The sequence below is a fragment of the Schistosoma haematobium genome, chromosome 4, assembly GCF_000699445.3.
Source record: "Schistosoma haematobium chromosome 4, whole genome shotgun sequence".
Taxonomy (NCBI): domain Eukaryota; kingdom Metazoa; phylum Platyhelminthes; class Trematoda; order Strigeidida; family Schistosomatidae; genus Schistosoma; species Schistosoma haematobium.
In genome coordinates this window covers 46,233,076-46,253,451 of record NC_067199.1, presented here as the reverse complement: position 1 = coordinate 46,253,451, position 20,376 = coordinate 46,233,076, and the positions used below count along the sequence as shown (strand labels likewise).

Genomic DNA, 20,376 nt, shown 5'->3' with positions numbered 1-20,376 from the left:
ATTATTTAAAAAAACACTGGTAGACCAAGTATCATTGTATTCAATTTGTTTCAGCACAAAATACCGTATGTGAGTGGTGATTTTCCAACGAAATTTAATGAAGTGGTAGCCGTAAATGAAGTGTTCATCTACATAAAAACGCATATTATTGAGTAGAAGAAGGAATTATATACACATAGGCAGAGTCCAGAACAGAGTTGGTTGACGAATGTTGGTTGGTGGCCTAGTTTTCCACGACGGGTAACAGGTGTAAATAAGTAATATTTATATATCTATCATCAAATCGAGTAATATCGTCAATTGATCTACAATTGAATTTTACAGCCGGAGATATGCCTATAATTGACAAGACATGATAATGACTACACAAAAAAAGATAACGATAAAATGTATATACTAAATATGAATTTATACGAAAATACTTACTTGGAAATTCAAAGTGATTAAAACATTGGCCGGAATGTCGAGGAGAATGAGGCTGTTGTTGTTGTTGTGTATTAGTTACAATTCCAGCATTAACAGTTCCGTAAGAATGTATACTAACTGGTGAAGATAAATGACTTGGATTAGAATGATTAAACATACAACCACCACTGTTGCTTAAATTTCGTAATGGAGGAGAAGATAATGAAATCATTTGACCGGTAGTACTACAACTAACACTAATACTATTACTACCAACACCAACATAACCACTGTCTAAACGAGTACAACATGATGCAGCTAATGTTGTACTAATTAATGATGTACCGGTGACAAATGGTGAACCTGGTGTAGAACTTGTACATGACGAAGCACTGTTTGAATCAGAACTCTGCACAGAACATAGATACAGAGAAAGAGATAAAAAAATAATGAAATGGAAATTTTTATTTGAAAAATGTAAGTAAACGTAAGTTACTATATTGTTATTAACTCAGTTACAATGTGACTAATTTGTGCACTTCGCTTCGAAATACAACTACTACCAGGGAAAACCTACTCACTACCTTCTCGCGACAGGGGTGTTGTTTACAAAATTGAGAGGACGAAAAGTGAATGTCCGACGCTTATGGAGGATCCAACTACAAGTTGGAAAATCACTATTCCAAACCAATGGTGCACATGGGCACCAGGATCCTGAAGGAACGAATGGCGTATAAACCTTTGTCAGCCACTGGCTACTATGGGACTGTATCTTCTGATTTCGCTCCACTGCCTTGTGGATCAAACCTGTAGGTCAGAGGCTTGAGAAGTGGCCCACTAATAAAACCACCTGCTTCGGTTTGGGCACCTGAGTAGTATTCCAGCCCTCACACAAATCGAATGATTTGTGCGGCGCATATATATATTTGGTGCCTTCCTGTACCAATGTTAGTGTGAAGGTATATATATACATAAGTTCGATTTGCCGCATTATATCAACACAGTGATGTGGAATTATCAAGATAAATATCAGAATATTAAAGGTAGTAATAGTATCAATGGTAGTAGAAAACATTAGACATAAACAATATGATTCGAGAACAAAGAATGCATTCGTGGAATAAAAAGTACAAGATAATTTTTTGAACTGAAGATTTAAGAGAAAACAAAGAGTAAACATATCTGTTTTACAGCAACCAATTCTGATACACTAGTTACGATAATCACACGGACACTAAACCGGTAGTTTGCAATAACCTAAAGGGCTCTCTAGTAATCAATAACTTAATGGACTGATGTCCTATTTAGGTTTGATAAACCTACTACTGAACAAACCAACAGTGGGTGTCAAAATAGATGATGATTGCATATACATACATACAGTTAATTATTTCCAATCCCATTTTTGTAAACAATCCGTTTAGTGATGATTATTGAAATCCATAACTGTTCATTTGATCCAAGTCGGTAGATGCAAATAACGAGATTGGAACCTAGGGGATGATTGTAATTTATAGATTAATTATATTGATCGGATTTCAGTCCATGATGTAAACTAATAGAACTCATTATTCCTAGAGTGACAAATCTAGACTATAGTCTTTTGGACATTTCTAGGTACATAAGCAAAAACTAATGTATCCAATATCTATCATCTAATATCTACCTTATTGTCACTGTCTTAAATTCAACATGTTAAACTTCTTTTTCAGTTTTTTTTAAAAAAAACAGTACTGTGAAACTTGTTAACTTTGCATTATGTAAAGCAATGAATAAGTCAATTCAGCCAATATGCCCTTAAGCAACAACAACAACAACAACGAAAAAAAAGAGAGCTAGCTTAACATACTTTCTGAATAAGTCGTTTATGACATAATCATCATTATAGTTCAGTTAATTACACATAATTAAACTAATTTCCCTATTACAGGTTATAATGAAAAGACGTTAGATACCACACAATGAAAACACTTGAAATCTAAAATGATTACTGATATTTAAAGTTGTTTGTATCATTCAACGATCAAAGACAACCATATTATTGAAATTTTAAAAGAAACATTTATATACTTTATAAGCCCCCAAATGCCCTGGTACGGCCGAGAGTGAAGAGAGTCCGCTCTCCCTCTCGAAATACTCTCACATGGCCACGCGTATATAGCCTCTGCAAGGGAAGTCCTATTCACTGCATTCTCGCATCACGGGTGTTGTTTACGAAATCGAGAGGACGAAAAGCGAATGTCCGGCGCTTTAACCAGATTTTAAACCAATGGTGTACATGGGCTCCAGTATCCTGAGGGAACAAATGGCGCATGAACCAATTGTTGGCCACCGGCTTCCATGAGACTGCATCTCCTTAAGATGTTCCACTGCCTTGTGGATCAGACCTTCAGGTCGAAGGCTCGGGGAGTGGCCCCCTAAGAAAACCACCACCTTCGGTTTGGGCAATCGGGCAGTATCACAGCCCTCACACATATCGAATGAGATTTGTGTGGCGCATATGTATTTGGTGCCTCCTTGTACCAATATCTATGTGTTAAAATAAATAAATAAATAAATTTATAAGCAAACATGATAGATGGTGGCTTGAAGTAGAAGCCAAGATGCATGTTTCGTCTTATTTGGAGCTGAACAGTTGGATGTACCTGAATCACAGAGTTGAGTTGTTCATTCCAGGATTCGAATCTGATTATTTCATTTTAATGGTATTCAAGTGAAACTAATCACATTATACACAATTCCACTGTAGAAAAGAAATACTACTAATAACTAATCACAATTAAATGAAATAGTATTAATGATGAGAGGTTTTTGTTGAAACTCTTGCGTTATGAAGAACTCACTAATAGAAACTATCCACTCAAAAAAGAATATAGTGATGATGTTGGATAGTCTCATTGAATAGTCCGGTACTCTTACGCTCAATGAAATTAGCAACTCTACTTGAAATTTTTGCAATTAAATCATCCAGCTCAAGGAACGGGTGAATCAATTTCGCACCAAAACCCAAGATCTGTTATCCTAAATCCAGATGTAGCTGCCTAAGAAAACCACCTATTTCGGTTTGGGCAGCCCGGCAGTATGAGCAGCTCATACACAAATCAAGTAACTTGTGTGACACATATGTATTCGGTGTCCCTTCGTACCAATATTCATGTTTTCAAATAAAATAAAATGACAGAATCCAACAAATGATATAATTAAGGTTCCATACATATTACTTGTTTACTTTCTTCCATAATTATGTTAATATTGTACGAATAAGCCAGAAAGAATAAAATATTATTACTATTATTATTATTAACTAACTTGAAATGCTGGAGTAGAATGTGCAGGACGAAGATTTGTTTGACTAGTTGTTAAAACATTTGTATGCAATTGACGAGGCATATTTGGAGAACCTTTAAAAGTAATGATTAAGATAAGAAAATTACACAATAATCATATATCTTGTTAATATATCAAAATATAATTTTATTTAATAGTTGAAATCATAAGTCAATTGAAGCTAGACCACTATAGAAAACCTGGAAGCACTGGATAGTCGTTTCGTCCTATTGTGAGACTCCTTAACCAGTGAAATTTCTAAAAAATCTCCACAAAACCCAATCTGATAATAATCGCCTGCTCATTAGTGACTTACTTCAGGAGATACCCCTGAAGTTTTAGTGAGAAGCCGTTACCAGTGGAGTTCAACCAGGTCTGTTGTGAAATATCAACTCACTGAAGACAATGGTGTACGATGGCGCAACTTCGTGGATTGGTTGAAGTTAGAAATTAAAACCGTTGGATGACGGCTCAGTGGTCTAGTTGGTTAAGCGCCTGGCGCGAGACTGATAGGTACTGAGTTCGAGTCTCGCGGGGGTCGGGGTCGTGGATGCGCACTGCTGAAGAGTCCCATACTAGGACGAGACGGCCGTTTAGTGCTTCCAGGTTTTCTCCACAGAACCCATCCTGATAAAAAGGAGCGAAACAATTCTACATATGTAACAAATTGTCGCGTTATCCTAGGTCATAGAATGACTTAAGGATTACCAAGATAACTTCAAGGTTACGACAAATTGTTTTTGTATATATAAGGGAGGGGGTTCAAATTTCTATAGTGTTAACAATAACAATGTCTATTGAAATAATGAGTGATAATATCAACATTGGTGTACTACTGTCTTAAAGTAGTCGAATAGTTAAAAATAAATATGAAGACAATAAAATATGATCTTCAATACTAAACTGATGAATATCTTCAGCTGTCATGTAGAAGATTTGGTTTAGATGTCAAATTTCTTTGGAGTGAATCGTTAAAAAAAGATTATTTACCAAATGTACATACGTTTATGTACTTAAGTTTTAGGTGTACGTCAATTTTTTTATGGAGATTTATGGTACTGAAGTGAATGAGAACTCAGTTGGGGAATACAAATTTATTATTGAATGTAAAATTAAACAGTAACTTCGTAAAATATGAAAATTATTCATTAAATACATTAACTGCACATCTTCCTTCGGTTATCCTTTACAAACATTATGATTCTTTCAATTCTGTTGTTATTACAACTGATCCCTATTTTAGTTTCTGTTCTCTTAAATTCAATTCAATTCAGCATAAACTACACTCGTCATCCGTTTAAACGGGAGTCACTTTCGCGTTCATTCTGCTGACCGTACCGTTCACTTCTCTGGTACAATCTGTCCCACACCTCACATCGACATGTCCAGTCGACCAGCGCGCTGACCTCTAGAGTGATGTCGACCAACCGCACCGTCTACATTTCCTGTTCGTTCAGCAACCATAGTTCTCACTTCATCGCTTCAACAACAGCGATCGCTACACCTAACACCGCTCCGCCATAACACTCTATTAGATGTTTCCACCGAAGTCGACGTTTCAAGCTGGTGACACCAGTTGCATTATCGTCCCTGTGCCCGAACACACGATGCCGAACCTCTGCATTACTAACATGGTGTTGCCACTGGATGTCAGCAATCCTTCGGAGACAACGACGATCGAACACAGAGAGCCGTCTAACATCCTCAACTCGGAAAGGCCACGTTTCACAAGCATAGAACAGAACTGCTCTCACCGACGCGTTGGAGATCCGACCATTTACAGCTTGATTTGCATAAGCCGCTCTGGCTTTCACTATACGTTCACTGATCTCATCACTCACACCCCCACCAGCAGTTATGCAGATACCTAGATACACAAACTTCTCGACTACTTCTGTCTGCTCACCGTCCGGGCTGAGTACAGGATTAGAATCCTGCCAGTCTTGTAGAAGTACTTTGCACTTCGAAGGTGCAAAGCACATACCGTACCTATCGACATTGATTGCCAACTGATTAAGTGAGGATTGCATGGCTTGAGCATTATCGCACAGTAAGACAATATCATCCGCATACTCAAAGTCGAGAAGTCTTTCTCCAGGCAACAGATCCACACCACCATTACTTACATCCATCAGGGCTGTTGGTGAGGTTGGGCAACGCTGTCTGAACTGACTGCTCGAATGGAACAATGGAGAAAGGTGGTTGTATGCCCTCACTCTACCTGAGATGTTTGCATATAGGGCCTTTAAGATGTTAATAAAATTCTCAGGCACACCCTTCTTCAAATAAAATGAAAATGACGATATTTACTGAATAAATTCTATTCTTGCATCGAATTATTGTTAAGAGTAATAAAAAGGAATTATATTTATAAAAATCCCAGTAATTAATTGAAATTAAAATAGTTGAGGACGAACTTCTTCAGGGAAATCATTAAATCCTAAAAATTATCGAATTTATTTTATATTTATTTAATTGAACACATAAATATTGATACAAATGGGCACCAACTACATATGCACCACACAAGTCACTTGAATTGTGTATGATCTGTGATACTGCCCGATTGCCCAAACCGAAGCAGTTGATTTTCTTAGTACGCTACACCCGGGGCCTTTGACCTAAAGATCTGATCCACAAGGAGGTAGCCAGTGAACAATACCTGGCTCATACGCCATTCGTTCACTCAGGATCGTGGATCCCATATGTACCATTGCTTTGGAATCAGAGTTTTCCAACTCCACTAGGTGGACCCTCCGTGTCCACCAACCCAGTTAAGGTGCCGGACACTAGATTTTCGTCCTCTTAATTTCGTAAACGACGCTGCAGCCGCGAGAAGGCAGTGGGTAAGACTTTACTGGCTGTATACGCGTGGCCATGTGAGAGCATTCGAATAAGGAAAGCTGACTCTCCCCACTCTCAGCCGTATCAAGGCATTTCGGATACTTAAAACAACTTTGTATTAAAACACAAACTATTTAAATGTATGAACATTGTTGAATGTGGAAAATTAGTTGTGGTGTTGATGAGATTTATTTGATTTGAAATTATCCTAAGATAAAAGCTGATTAAAGTATGCATGTAGATGACATTTTTACCATTAAAATGAACTTGGAATCAGTTGCTTAGCTAGACGTAAGAATGTCTACAATACAATAAAATCTGGGTAATTTCATATATTTTCCCAAACATTTGATATATCACCTCTCATACTTATATTTAAGAGAATATTAAAATGGATTACCTTTGAATTCGTGTAATTCATTGTTTTGTCCACTGGAAGGTCCTGTGCAAGGAAGTCGTCTTGAATGAGAAACGCAACTTTTATGTACTTTGATTCTATGTACAGAGATTTTTAGAAAAAAGTCAAATAATTGTGTATAGTGTTACAATAACAAGTCAAGACAATGAAATATAATCTTAAGCAAGTTATTTGTACACTCAATAATAAAAATAAAGCGAATTTAGAGGAGAAAATTTTCACTTTCCGATGAAATCATTTACTTAAGCTGTACCTTCGTATTTATAGTTGTACGGTAAATATATTTGTCTATAGAAGGATAGAAAAGATTGCGTCATCAAAAGATTCGAGACTTCAATTATCAAATGAGGTTGAATAAGGATCAAAGGGTTAGAGAAGAGTAAGGGAGTGAAAATAATTTACAGGTTAGAAATATGAGAGATAATTGTTCACTTGACAGATATACAAAAAACTGAAAAACGTAAAGGTCATAATAACAATTGAATAATATCAGTTTAGGGTTGTAGAGTTTTGATCGAGATCACGAATCAATTCAACGTTAGACCACCATTGAAAACTTGGAAGCACTGGACAGCCGCGTTTTTGTAGTTTGGGATCATGAATGCACACTACTGAGGAGTCCCAAACTAGGACGAAACGACCGTCCAATGATTCCAGGTTTCCAATGGCGGTCTAATACTGATCGACTCATGATCTCAATCAAAATTTAATAATAATCATGAAAAATTTATTAATTACAGTATCTCATAGTCACAGCCACTTTTGACTTGATCTTGTATAATGATTATTTTTCGTTTTATCTTGTTATGTGGTCTGGTCTGCTTGTATATAAATTACGTATGTCTGAAATATACGATTCACACAACGGAAGCTGATATTTGTGTTCTGAACTGAATAGGCTGAGCTAGTTGAGAGGCTACTCCAAAGAGGATCAATAAGGTCTCAGAGTTGACTCAAGGCTTCTCGTGCCGGTCAACGCATCATTGGTTTAGCACAGAGACAGGATGATAGCAGTCGGTATTCTGATTGGCGATTTTGCCAAATGATATTTGGCGGGTTATAGGACATAACAGGTGCAACTAGTGTACTTTTTATAGTAAAATATAACAGTGCGTGTATATCATCATTTTTTAAGTAAAGTAATATATTAGCACACTTACTTGCAGTAAGCACAATGTTGTAGACGAAATCGCATTCGATTATTACAAACAGCGCATGGAGTACCTTTAACAAAATCACCAAATTTAGATTCTAATTCGAATCTGTGAAACGGAAAAATTGTGAAATAACATGTTAAACAAGTGTCACATGTTATATAAATATATATAGCCATACTGTGGTGCTTGCTACTTATATTGACATAAGTAGTATATGATGTTAGTCGTGAACAGAAGGTCTGGCAGCAGGATCAAGCAGTAAAGAATAAAAACAGGATGCAATTTGTATGAAAATGCAAAAACAATGAAGTCTGAGTCATTTTGAGACAACTGGTGGACATTTTGCAAATTAAGCATTTACTTTATGATTGTTAGATTTTATTAACAAGTCCTGTAATTTTGTGTTAAATACATTCGATTGTTCCTGTTCATTACAATATTATTAATATCAAACTATACGTAGATGAAGAAATTCAGTTTCACTGAGAAGCTGTCACCAGTGAAGTTCAACATTGTGTTTGGAGTGAGACAATCATATCAATAATGGCAATAAGTAGTGGTTAGAAATGTTGGATACCAACTCAGTGGCCTGCAAGTTAAGCGCTAGACGCGAGGCCTGAAGATTCAGGTTTCGGTCCCAGGTGTGGTCGTGAATCCCCACAGGTGAAGAGTTTTATACCAAAATGAGGCAGCTATTCAGTGATCCCTGGTTTTCTATGGTTGTCTAACCAAAGTCATTCAGTAATGTAAAATTACGACATGAAGATAGTTTATAAACGAATAATCGAATGATCTACAGTTGGTTCGTCAAACAAACACTTCTGAATTTCACAATTAAACTTTTAAAATAGCCCACTAAATGAACCTGACAAACATATGGCATAAAACGTTTAGTAAACTCAATTACATGGAAATCTCGATTTCGGTTACCAGTGTGAACTTTAAACACTGTTTTAACAGCTGGTTAATTTCCCTATGATTAGCTTTTAGTTTTAACAAACTCTTTGAATAATGCTATGAAGTTCGACTTTGAACTATGGGAGTTCTGTATTTTGAAGAGAGCAAAAGATTCCTTCAGACCGTGACAGAATCCAATACACATATATCTACTCATTTTTTTACTATTAAATGGCTAATTCACTAAGCAAGTGCCAAGTTGTATACAACTACTACGAAAATACACATATCTGTTAAACACAAATATAGACACTAACTCACTTGTGCATAAATCCACTTGCACTGAGAACAAATGTGGCCCCACCTGAGTTAGTCGGAACATTAAGGACACCTAGATTTAAATGAAAGCATGTCTAATTACTTCAAATACAAAATTGACAAACTAGAAATGTTTATGGATACTCATTTAATCTACTGGCTAAAGTAAGTCATAGCTTAGAACTAATCAGAAATAAAATATCTCCTTGATTGTTGCAAAAACGGCAACTAACTTATGCCTCATTCACATGTTAGTAAAATTTACATCTATTCGGTTCTTGATACGCTCAAAACTGATAAACATATATCCGTTGTGCAAAAATACAGTGAGTATGATCTGGTGTAGAAGCTACATTACGAAAAACACTGGTAACTCTTGATATAAAGTGTATCTGTAACAAAAATTACACGTGCAGTGTATTATATGTGATTCCGGGCATAATCAAGAGTGTTTTGTATGTCTCTCAAGGTACTCCGTATACGAAGTTAGAACTACGTATCTATTGTAATTGTATTACATTTATATCACACCCGACCGTGGCTGCTACCTTGACGCGGTGGTGGGGCTTGCCTATCGTGATGACCCAACCGAGCTATATTGGCTGGAACGTTATTCCTGGTCTCCTGAAACCACGCTCTAAACTTCATGTTGAAGCTTATAACGTCCGAACACTGTGCCAAATAGGACAACAGGCTTCCTTAGCTAGGACTTTAGAACCTCGCGCCATCGATCTGTGCTGCGTCTCCGAAACACGCATACAAGATCCGAGTAGCGTCATTCATTTGACATCAACATGTCAAAACAAACAACCAACTCGATTCACACTTCGTGTATCTGGAAACCCAGATGTTGCTTCTCGTGGACTCGCCGGCGTAGGTATAGCATTGAGTCCTGGGGCAGAACTAGCCCTCTTAGACTGGATCCCAGTAGACAGTCGTTTGTGCGCTATCCGACTAAACGGAACAATAAGGACTCGGAAAGGTAGGGACACTCGTCGTCTCGGCCTATTCTCCCAATGACTGCAGCTCAGATGATGTAAAAGATGAGTTTTACAGAAAGCTTTCCGACCTTGTCCGAAAAGCTAGGCGCTCTGATGTAGTAGTAGTGGCCGGTGACTTTAATGCTCAAGTAGGCAAACTAAGCGAAAGGGAATGACACCTGGGTAGATCTTATAGCGTCGTGGCTCAAAGAACAGATAATGGAGACCGTCTGTTGTAGCTATACTCAGATAACCGCCTGCTTCTTGCAAATACTAACTTTAAGCATAAGCAAAAACATCTTTTAACATGGCGACCTCCCAATTCGTTCCAACGTTGGACCCAAATAAATCACATCGCTATCAGCCATCGATGGAGGGGTTCGGTAGAAGACTGTCGCTCATTCTGGAGCACATGCTTAGATTCAGATCATGCTCTAGTACGAGCGCGTTTTTGTCTGCGTCTTACTGGACGTAGGAAAGATGCTGCAAGGAAACATCTTAGAGTCCTACTTAATGATAGTCAAACCCGGAGAATATTTCAGGAACAACTAGGAAAACAGTTAGGTAGCCATGTATGTGATGCCCACCCCGAGGCAGCATGGAATGATATCCGAAAAGCTGTGGAAACAGCAGTGATGTATGCTAGTACGGTAAACCACAAGGTTAGGGAGAAACACTGGATCTCAGAAGCATCTACCGCACTGATAGATGCTCGAAAACTCATTCCATCGGGCTCTGAACATGACGAATAGCGGAGTCAGCTTAAGCGCAAGCTGGCAATAAGTCTACGCAATGATCGTGAACAGTGGTGGGTAGCGAAAGCAAGGCAGCGGCAATAGGTAATAGCAGACAATTGTTCAGACTCGTTAGGGAAACCGGTATTAAAAAACCGACTGTTAGCGAAACACTCTCAGAGAAAGATGGACATATTATTCATTCTCAATCCAGGAGATTGGATCGATGGGCAGAACACTTTAGGGATCAGTTCAACTGGCCTTCAGCCACACTTCGGTTTCCCACGATCTCCAGTCAACCTGAATGGCAAGTTCATGTAGGTCCTCCGTCTCTTTACGAAGTTGAAAAAGCTATAGGAAACCTGAAGCGAGGGAGAGCAGCAGGCCCTGACAGGTTTACTTCTGGGATTTTTAAGGATGGAAGTTCAGTATTAGCAGTGAGATTAACTGAGGTCTTAGTTAGAATTTGAGAACTGAACGTAATCCCATCTGATTGGTCTCAATCACTGATTGTGCCAATCTATAAGAAAGGACAAGAGTCCTCTTGTGACAATCACAGAGGAATCAGTTTGACTAATATAGTCTCTAAAATATTAGCTTCAATAATACTTCGACGCCTAACCAAAGCTCGTGAAGAACAGACTAGAGAAAATCAGGCTGGTTTTCGACCTGGACGTGGTTGTATAGACCAGATATTCACACTACGTCAGGTTCCAGAACACAGACACACATTCAGACGCCCCACAATGGTAGTTTTTCTCGACATTGAAGCAGCATTCGACTCTGTCGAACGTGATGATGTGCTCTTAGAGATAACACCTTCCTCATCTAAATTTCTAGGGGTTGAACTTCTACCGGGAGATTCACTCGTTGACTTGGAATGTGCCGATGACACAGTTCTATTTGGTAAAGACGCTGACAAAATGCAGAGTCTTCTGACCACTCTAAGCAGCAATGAAAGCATGTTCGGGATGCGATTCTCCACCTCGAAATGCAAAATGTTGCTTCAGGATTGGGTTGCATCGACACCCGAACTAATGATAGGGAGTGAAGTAGTTGAGAGTGTCGACCGTTTCACTTATCTTGGAAGTCTCATCAGCCCTTGTGGTTTGGTGTGTGACGAAATCTCAGCATGGATACAGAAGGCTCGACTAGATTTTGCCAACTTGCGTCATTTATGGCGTAGACGAGATATCCGTCTACCAACCAAAGGACGTGTTTACTGCGCAGCAGTTCGTTACGTCCTACTTTATGGGAGTGGAACGTGACCAGTAAGAGTAGAGGATATCCGTAGGTTACTAGTATTCGATCATAAGTGTCTTTAGAACATTGCTCGTATATCCTAGGAACATCGAGTAAGTAACGCGGTTGTTAGGAAACGGGTACTAGGTAGGGATGGCAAATCAATTGATGAAGTAGTGAAACTTCATCAGTTGAGATGGCTGGGACACGTGTTACGTATGCTCAACCACCGACTGCCTCGACGTGCGATGTTCAATGGTATAGGAGTAGATTGGAAGAAAGTTAGGGGTGGCCAGACCAAGACATAGCACAAGTCCATGAATTCACTGACAAGTGGACTGAGTCATATTGGTAGGTGTAGACTACCTGGTTGGGGACCGCGAGATGATAGCAACCGATGGTTAGAGACCCTGAATGACATGGCTCAAAATCGTCTGCAATGGCGCAAGAGCATCCATTCTTTGTGTTCTCCCAAATTCTAATCTTCTGAATTCTTCATGCCCCTTATTTTCTTTCCAAATTTATTTCACTGTATTATACTACTTGAATAACATCTTCAAACCCTAATGTTTCTGATTACTGCTTATACTTTTACTACCTCTACCACTACTGGATTTGAATCGACCACTGCATCTCTGTGCTAATGTGGTGTAGCAACTCGAACTGATGTACGTACGTACGAAGTTCGACGTTGTTACTGACTGACTGACATTTATATCACAATTTGGATTATAACTAAGATCACTTCTGACTGCTTGAAAAGTGATTCTAGGTCATACCACAGTATATTTTAGTTAACTCTTTTGAAAGCTCTAAATACTAGGAGACAAAGCCTTGTGTGAAAGTCACCTCAATGAAAAACGCAATCCAATCTACTTAAGACCAAGCTTCAGCTACTTATTTCGAAAAGAACTTCACTCACAAAATGCCTACAAAGCAAAGTCGCAGTGTTAAAAAAAGGTGTATTTAATCAAACAATAAGAACAAAATACGAATGCAAACCCACAAAGATATTCACCTTACGAAATAAAAACGTTTTGTACATTATAGGCCTAAACTAACGTTGGATTCTCGTCAGCCCTAGCCGTTTAGTGTCCGACAAAATCTCAGTTTGAATTCAAAAAGGTCGTTGGTTTTTGCCAACCTACATCACTTGTGGAATAAACTAGATATCCGTCACACAACCAGAAGACGAGTAAACTGTATAGCCACTGATCCCGTTCTACTTTATGGCGGTAAACGTGTCCCCTAAAAATGGTGAGTATTCATAAGTCACTAGTATTTGATCATAGATGTATTCGCAGGATCGTCTATGTATTTTGTTATTATCAAGTGAGCAATGTTCAGGTTAGATGGACAGTACGATATAAAGAAGATAAGTCGATTGATGAGAGCAAATCTTCATCAACTGAGGGAGTTGACGCATACATTTAGTATCCCCAAACACCGCCTACCTAGACGTAAGTCGTTGGCTAGTGTAGAAACAGGTTGGAAGAAATCTCGGAGCTACAAAACCAAAACACCAAGTCAGTCCAAGAATTCCTACAATGTTTAAATGAACCAGGTAGGTAGGTCCAAACCATTTGGTTAGGGTCCGCGCAATGATTATAACTAATGGTTGTAAATCTTAGGTGACATGGCTCAGAATCAATCGAATTCGTACAGGTACCGTTACTCTTTGTTTTCCCTCAGATTTTCAGTTTTCAATTATTTTTGGTTTGAAAATTTTATCTAACTGAGCTTGTATGTTGTGGTAACGCGGACCGATGCACATATGTGTTAGGTTCTATGCTGTTTATGACTGATTAACTAGCGGCAATTTTTAAAGCCACACAAAATGTTATTGACAAAATGTAACTGAAAGTGAATGGGGATGAAAAATTAATGTAACCGATTTTTTAAGTACACAATTTATGTACTAACCTTTTGATCAAAGCTTAACTTGAGTGAGGATTAGTGGTACTCTCAGACTGCTCAGAGCAAACTAGACGAGGCAGTGAGAGCCTGGTGACTTACTTGTTGAAAGTCGTGTTTTAACTGTTAAGCCTATCACTTCACTATCATAAAAAAGAATCTAAGATTAACTTTATAGTTTTAATATTAAAGACAATAGTTTTCCACAATTTTTAAATTTAGGATAAAAAAGTTTACTTATGTGAGCTGAACAGGTGTAGAAAGTAATCCGTAAACAAATGTGATACGCATGTAAAGTTCACAACTATAAAGCTAATTTACACAAGAAATCACGATGTTGCACAATACCACAAAAAGTCAGTCACCAGATCTATAGAATAACCTGGAACTATAGAGAAAAGTCCAGCACTAACAGCTATACATAGGTAGATAAAAAAATTACTTCTCACTAAGCAGTGTAATGAACAATTCAATGTTACTGAGTTATGCAAGCGTATTCAATTGAACTTAATTAAATCAATAAAAGTCATATAACACTTCCCAATAGGTGAAGTGATAAATACATTTTGAGTACTGAATAGCACTAGGTCCAACTCATTAATTTTTTTTTCACTGAATGATTACAAGTTAAAAGTTTACATTGCAACCACCATTGAAGTTTACTACTCAAATATATGATGAAGATGACTACAAAGCTAATGACTGTTTTTTAGTGCTTAGAATAAAATATTTGATAGTTTATCGAAAAATACAGTATAACTATGAATTCATTATGCAGGCTTACAACTATTCATGAAGTAATATAAATAGAATATTCATTGAGCTCGAAAATTTGAAAGTTTCCTAACAGAAATTATGATCAATATATTTCTTTTCTTTTACGAAATATATACATTAATTGTAAGAAAAAAAACACAAAGTAGTAGATATGTCTAATCCGTCATTTAAAAATAAACCTACCTGATAAATTATCACTATCTGCAGATGTAGTCATTAAAGGTTGTAAATTAGTCTTTGATGGTCGATATTCACAAGACACACGTCGACCTTGATCGTAGGTACGTGGACTTGTGACAAGTGTGGAAGTACTATCACTAATGGAACAAGTATGATAAAATGTTGAAACTGTTTTATTCCCATTTGAAATAACATCGCTGTTAATGCATACACCACATTGAGTAGTAGTTATACACGGTCGACCGCCATTTATACACTCAGAATAATTTAAATAATCGTTGTGTACATTACTGGAGGCGTCTGGGGAAATCGGATTACATAATAATAGTTGTGGTCTACTGATATAACAGGCACAGTTTGTTTCTTGGTGGAACTGTGGTACATTTGGGAGGGCAGGTAAAATAACACGATTGGCAAGATTAGACTCATGAGACTTGCTACGATGAAGCGGAGAAGAAAATCTTAAACGATGTTTGGGTGGCGGAGTCCCTGCCTGACGAGTTTGATGCTCGCGATCTCGAGACGAATGATTGCCTGCTCGACGCCCACCGGGAGAAAGTGAGGTTACTTCATTTGGTAGTGTATGACGCCCTGCTCTAAAAAGATTTGAGGGTGTTAAAATGGTCGAAGATAATTTATAAGAAATGGGAGTAGAAGGTACTGAAAGCCCGCCATTGTGTAGATCAATTTCTGAAGGAATATTCGAATCAGATATACCCGGGAAGAGATTAAATGTCTTAAAATCAGTTTTGCACAATTTTCCGGGATGAGATTTATTTGTGACATTCTGTGGACTATTTATGGTGATACAACTGGAAGCATGTGGGGAAGTAAACGAACTACAGCCATTGTAGTTGACATCGCAACCAGTTTTAAATGTATTAATATTATCGGAATTGGAATGGCTAATAAGATTTCCACAGGATGTATCGTGCTCTAAATGAGAGCAAACAACTACTTTGGTATTTTTATGAGACGAGTTTTGTACAGAAATTTCCTTGTTAACAAAAGGAGAATCTTCAGGGCCAGTAACATATAAGGGAGGTATACGAGGATCCTTTCTTTCTTCGTAAATTTGAGCATTAAGGATATTGTTTAGTTCTTCAACTTGAGAATCATCGTCAGACAAACGCATCACCAATTTGATTAAGTTTCTGGTATCATCTTCAAATGCTAAGTCACTTTCGATGAGATCAATATTCCCGCGTATTTTTGCAAGACCAGCAAGTACATGATCAACTTCCTCACCATAATCACCATAATTTTGTAAGATTGTTCTTACCTCACTGTCAGGCATATCTAACAATTGTAGAAAGCCAATACCACGAATACGAAGAAGGCCCTAGAGACACGTATGAAAATATGAAGACATTCATCACTTACCTGTATAGTGTCATCATTAATACCAAGACATCGAAAGCAAACTTCCGATTTCGGATATTCACGCAGAATGGCATTAGCTGTATCTTCGTCAGCATTACAAATAGCTGAAATCTGCTGGGCTAAATATTCAAAAGTTTTATTCTATAACGGAAATCGCACTATATTCACCAAATTACCTCAGCGTCTTGTATCTCAAGGGATAAAATTTCTGAATGTTCATCACTTCTTTTTAACTCTTTACGCAAAGGTGAAATGATTTGCTCTTCTGTTACAATGATTAAGTTCTGCAAATCTTTACAAAATGCATATGGGGAAGCAGGTTCACTGAGCATGGTACACAATAGTTTGTGCCCTGCTTTGTGTTCTATAACTCAGATGATATCTCCAGAGCTTGTTCATGAAAAGTTGTGTATGTTATTTATTTATAAATCCTCCAACCGTCCTCAAGCTAATATCTTTTGAGTGAATATGAAGACTTGTTTGTAATAAAACGTGCAAAGATACCTGAAATGGCAAAAGAAGTTTCAAAAGAAACGTTATTTAAGTATGTAAGGTAGAGAAAATACCCAAGCCTTCTGATTAAAAAAGGAAAGTACTGTCTATTAGTTGACAGTGAAACCAAGTTGACAAAAATGATTTTCTAAACACGAGTGAAAATCATGTGGGTATTCAGAGTCGTTTTAGACAGAATTGCTGAAAACAGAGCAGTGTGACAGTATGATAATACGATGCAATTTAGCAATGTTACAAATTCTCATGTAGCACATGAGTCATATCTGTTTTGAATACGAATGAATCTAACCAATCTTAGAATGGACTTAGTAATTTAAGTCAACAGACGTTTATAACCATAACGAGTGACTGAATTTGTTCATTTACATTTACTGTGCATAGAATCCGTTCAGCACAAATATAGGCACACATATAGTCAAGAAAACTCTATGTATCTATGAGATAAATTTAGCTTTGCAACTACTTGTAAACTCACATACTAAGCATCTAATGCTACCAGCGAAACCATCCCATGGATGAAGAGAAATCTAGGGGAAATTAAGCGCACATCGAACTCAACTAACACCCCATAAGCATCCATTAAACTGGTGACTGAATGATTTCCCAGAACTCTGTCTTCACCTTGACAACATTCTTAGTGTCAGTGAGAAAATAAAATGACCCAACTCTTTCTTACCAAATGATCATTTCAAGTGTAACAAATAAAATTATGAAAATATGCAGGCAGAGCTTTTTTCATTGGATCGAAATATACACCTAAGGGCTATAGATACTTATTTATCTGAACACAAATATTGGTACAAGGGGGCACCAGATACATATTCGCCACACCAATCTCGTTTGATTTGTGTGGGGGATATGATACTGCCTGGGTGCCAAAACCGAAACAGGTGGTTTCCTTAAGGGACCACACCCGGAGCCTTCGACCCAAAGGTCTGATCCACAAGGCAGTGGAGCATCGTAAGGAGATGCAGTCCCATTGTAGCCGGAGGCCAAAAATTGGTCCACACACCATTTGTTCTTTCAGGATCGTGGAGCCCATGTGCACCAGTGGTTTAAAATTAGGGTTTTCCAACTCCCCTAGGTGGGCTCTTTGTGTCCACTAACCCGGTTAAAGCAGCGGACGTTCGTTTTTCGTCCTCTCGATTTCTAAACAACACCCCCGCCACGAGAAGGCAGTGAGTAGGACTTCCCTGGCAGAGGCAGTATACGCGTGGCCATGTGAGATACTTCGAGAGGGAGAGCTGACCCTCCCCACTCTCGGCCATACCAGGGCGTTTGGGGGCGCTGTAGATACCATCACATTGCTTAAACGGTAGTATATAGTCTTTGGGTGCAACATGTGACCGACTAACAGACGATGTACATAAATCACTGAGCCAAAGGTGAGTTGCTGTACATCCAATCAACGTTTTTGCCTAGCTAGTCTTGGTCAACATAAAAAATTTTTAAGATGGAAAGTAAGGTTCAAGCAATGTAGGATTAACATGTTGAAGTTAGGTAACAAAAACCTGGGATTACATTGCACAACCACTGTTGTCCGCTTATTCAACAGATTCTTTCAAATCCTCGTCTCAGTATAATCCACATTCAGCCACGCGAAAATGTTAGCTAGAATATTAACTTTTACATCATAAAACAATAAAAACAATCTGATCACTGACTCAAGCAAAATTTTTTTTCCATTTAACTATGCCGAGTTACTGACTTTGAACAGTCAATGACCTGATAAAGCCAAGCTCCACTGGACGCATTTGATATAAATTCCACGGATATAAAACAAAAGTGCACATCTTAATTGGTTTTACTAAAACGGCTGTTATTCAGATGCTTCACATGGTTGTGGACGGAATAAAAGGAGCTTTTGCTTAGCTGGCTTCCGTGTCTAGTAGCAGTTATTCACCAATACCTCTAGGCAGGAACCTAGGTATATCAACGATAATAGAGGAAACAGAAGAAATTGGTAAGTTATAATAAGTTGTTATCCTTAGCCCTTGAGAATAGGTCAAGTTTACTCTTAAAGGACTCCTGGAAAGTCGGCTCGTCTAGCACAGTAGGCAGCGAGTTCCAGCATTTGATAACTCTTGAGGAGTAGAAGTTGCGTTGAGTGCAAAAACATTTTCCAACCAGATGATCAAGACAAAAGACAATAATATGAGCAAAAGCTATAAACATAACCACACGTTATTTTTGAGCCTCTTCCACTCCATAACTAAACTATAGTTATAAGTATTTATAAATACCCAACACATTGATGAATTCAGGGACTGCATGGGGCGCTTTAAGTATATTGAACCATATGGTAGTGACAATAACAAAATAATGAATACTACGTATTAGCCATCATAAACTAAAGTTTACTCTAAGCAAATACTACACTAACGATTACTAGCCAAACAAGCACACCATTATTGGGTAAGTGACGCAAAGGTTGAATAATGAGAGTGCAGAAAAATATTCAATAACCAAGAGATCAAATCTCGGTATTGTAAAAAAATAATTAGTTATCAGCACCCTGAAATCACAATTCAGATCATAAGAGATGGATGATGGTTAAGAATAGAACATACTGTTGTACGCTACCTGAACTTTTCAAACTTTTCCCATATTCAGACCCAACAAAAGTAATAATCTTCATCAAAAGAATATTTTCCGAGCTTTCAGATTATACTGGTTAATCTTCTTTTTGAAACCTGTCCAGTTTCATGTGTGTTGGCCGTTTTTTCCAGCTGCTTTCATAGTTTTTCATGAAGAAACTGAGCTTTTCGTTCATAATATGGAAAGGTCTTTATCAGTGTTACTTTCGTCATCACAGGTGAAGTGCTGCGCACGGGATAGTGCGGACTGAGGTCTGGTGATCAAGCTGAAACTATCTCAGCCACAAAGCAGCCGAAAATCTGAAGAACATGTCACCCCAAAAATTTGCTTCTCGTCAGGAACTCCTTTCCATATCCATAATAAAAACACTGCACTGTGCAGAAACTCACAGAATGGTAGCTGAAATTATCTTATTGTAGCCCCTGCCGGTTGTACGACCCGATTCGGACGAACATCTTCAACATCAACGTCAACCATCACGTTCTTACTGACGATTTGGTGAACAGTACTTGCCATTTATTCTCTCAGAATAGATCATAACATACGGATGTGACCAGACATGACGAGTTTAGTGAAAATCGCCTGAAAGGTTTTCAGGGGCACTTTATTCTCTTAAGCGATTGAAGTGTGCAGGAAATTCCACAAAACCCTGTTCTTCAGGTCGAAGAGTATGATCTTAAACAGTGGAT

General features: G+C 38.0%; 1 protein-coding gene across 1 annotated transcript in view; it reads right to left on the bottom strand.

Annotated features, from left to right (window-relative positions):
• The window catches only part of KSR2_1 (kinase suppressor of Ras 2), a 38,636-nt gene extending 19,116 nt beyond the window's left edge, over nt 1-19,520 (bottom strand). Inside the window, exons 1-9 of the mRNA XM_051216566.1 lie at nt 19,473-19,520; nt 16,753-17,080; nt 16,577-16,717; nt 15,197-16,535; nt 9,370-9,439; nt 8,155-8,256; nt 6,977-7,071; nt 3,715-3,806; nt 427-814 (exon numbers count right to left, since the gene is read on the bottom strand). Coding sequence (XP_051067169.1) covers nt 427-814; nt 3,715-3,806; nt 6,977-7,071; nt 8,155-8,256; nt 9,370-9,439; nt 15,197-16,535; nt 16,577-16,717; nt 16,753-16,908 — 2,383 coding nt within the window. The 5' untranslated portion in view covers nt 16,909-17,080; nt 19,473-19,520. The remainder of the gene's footprint in view (nt 1-426; nt 815-3,714; nt 3,807-6,976; nt 7,072-8,154; nt 8,257-9,369; nt 9,440-15,196; nt 16,536-16,576; nt 16,718-16,752; nt 17,081-19,472) is intronic.
• Between the last annotated feature and the right edge of the window lie 856 nt (nt 19,521-20,376).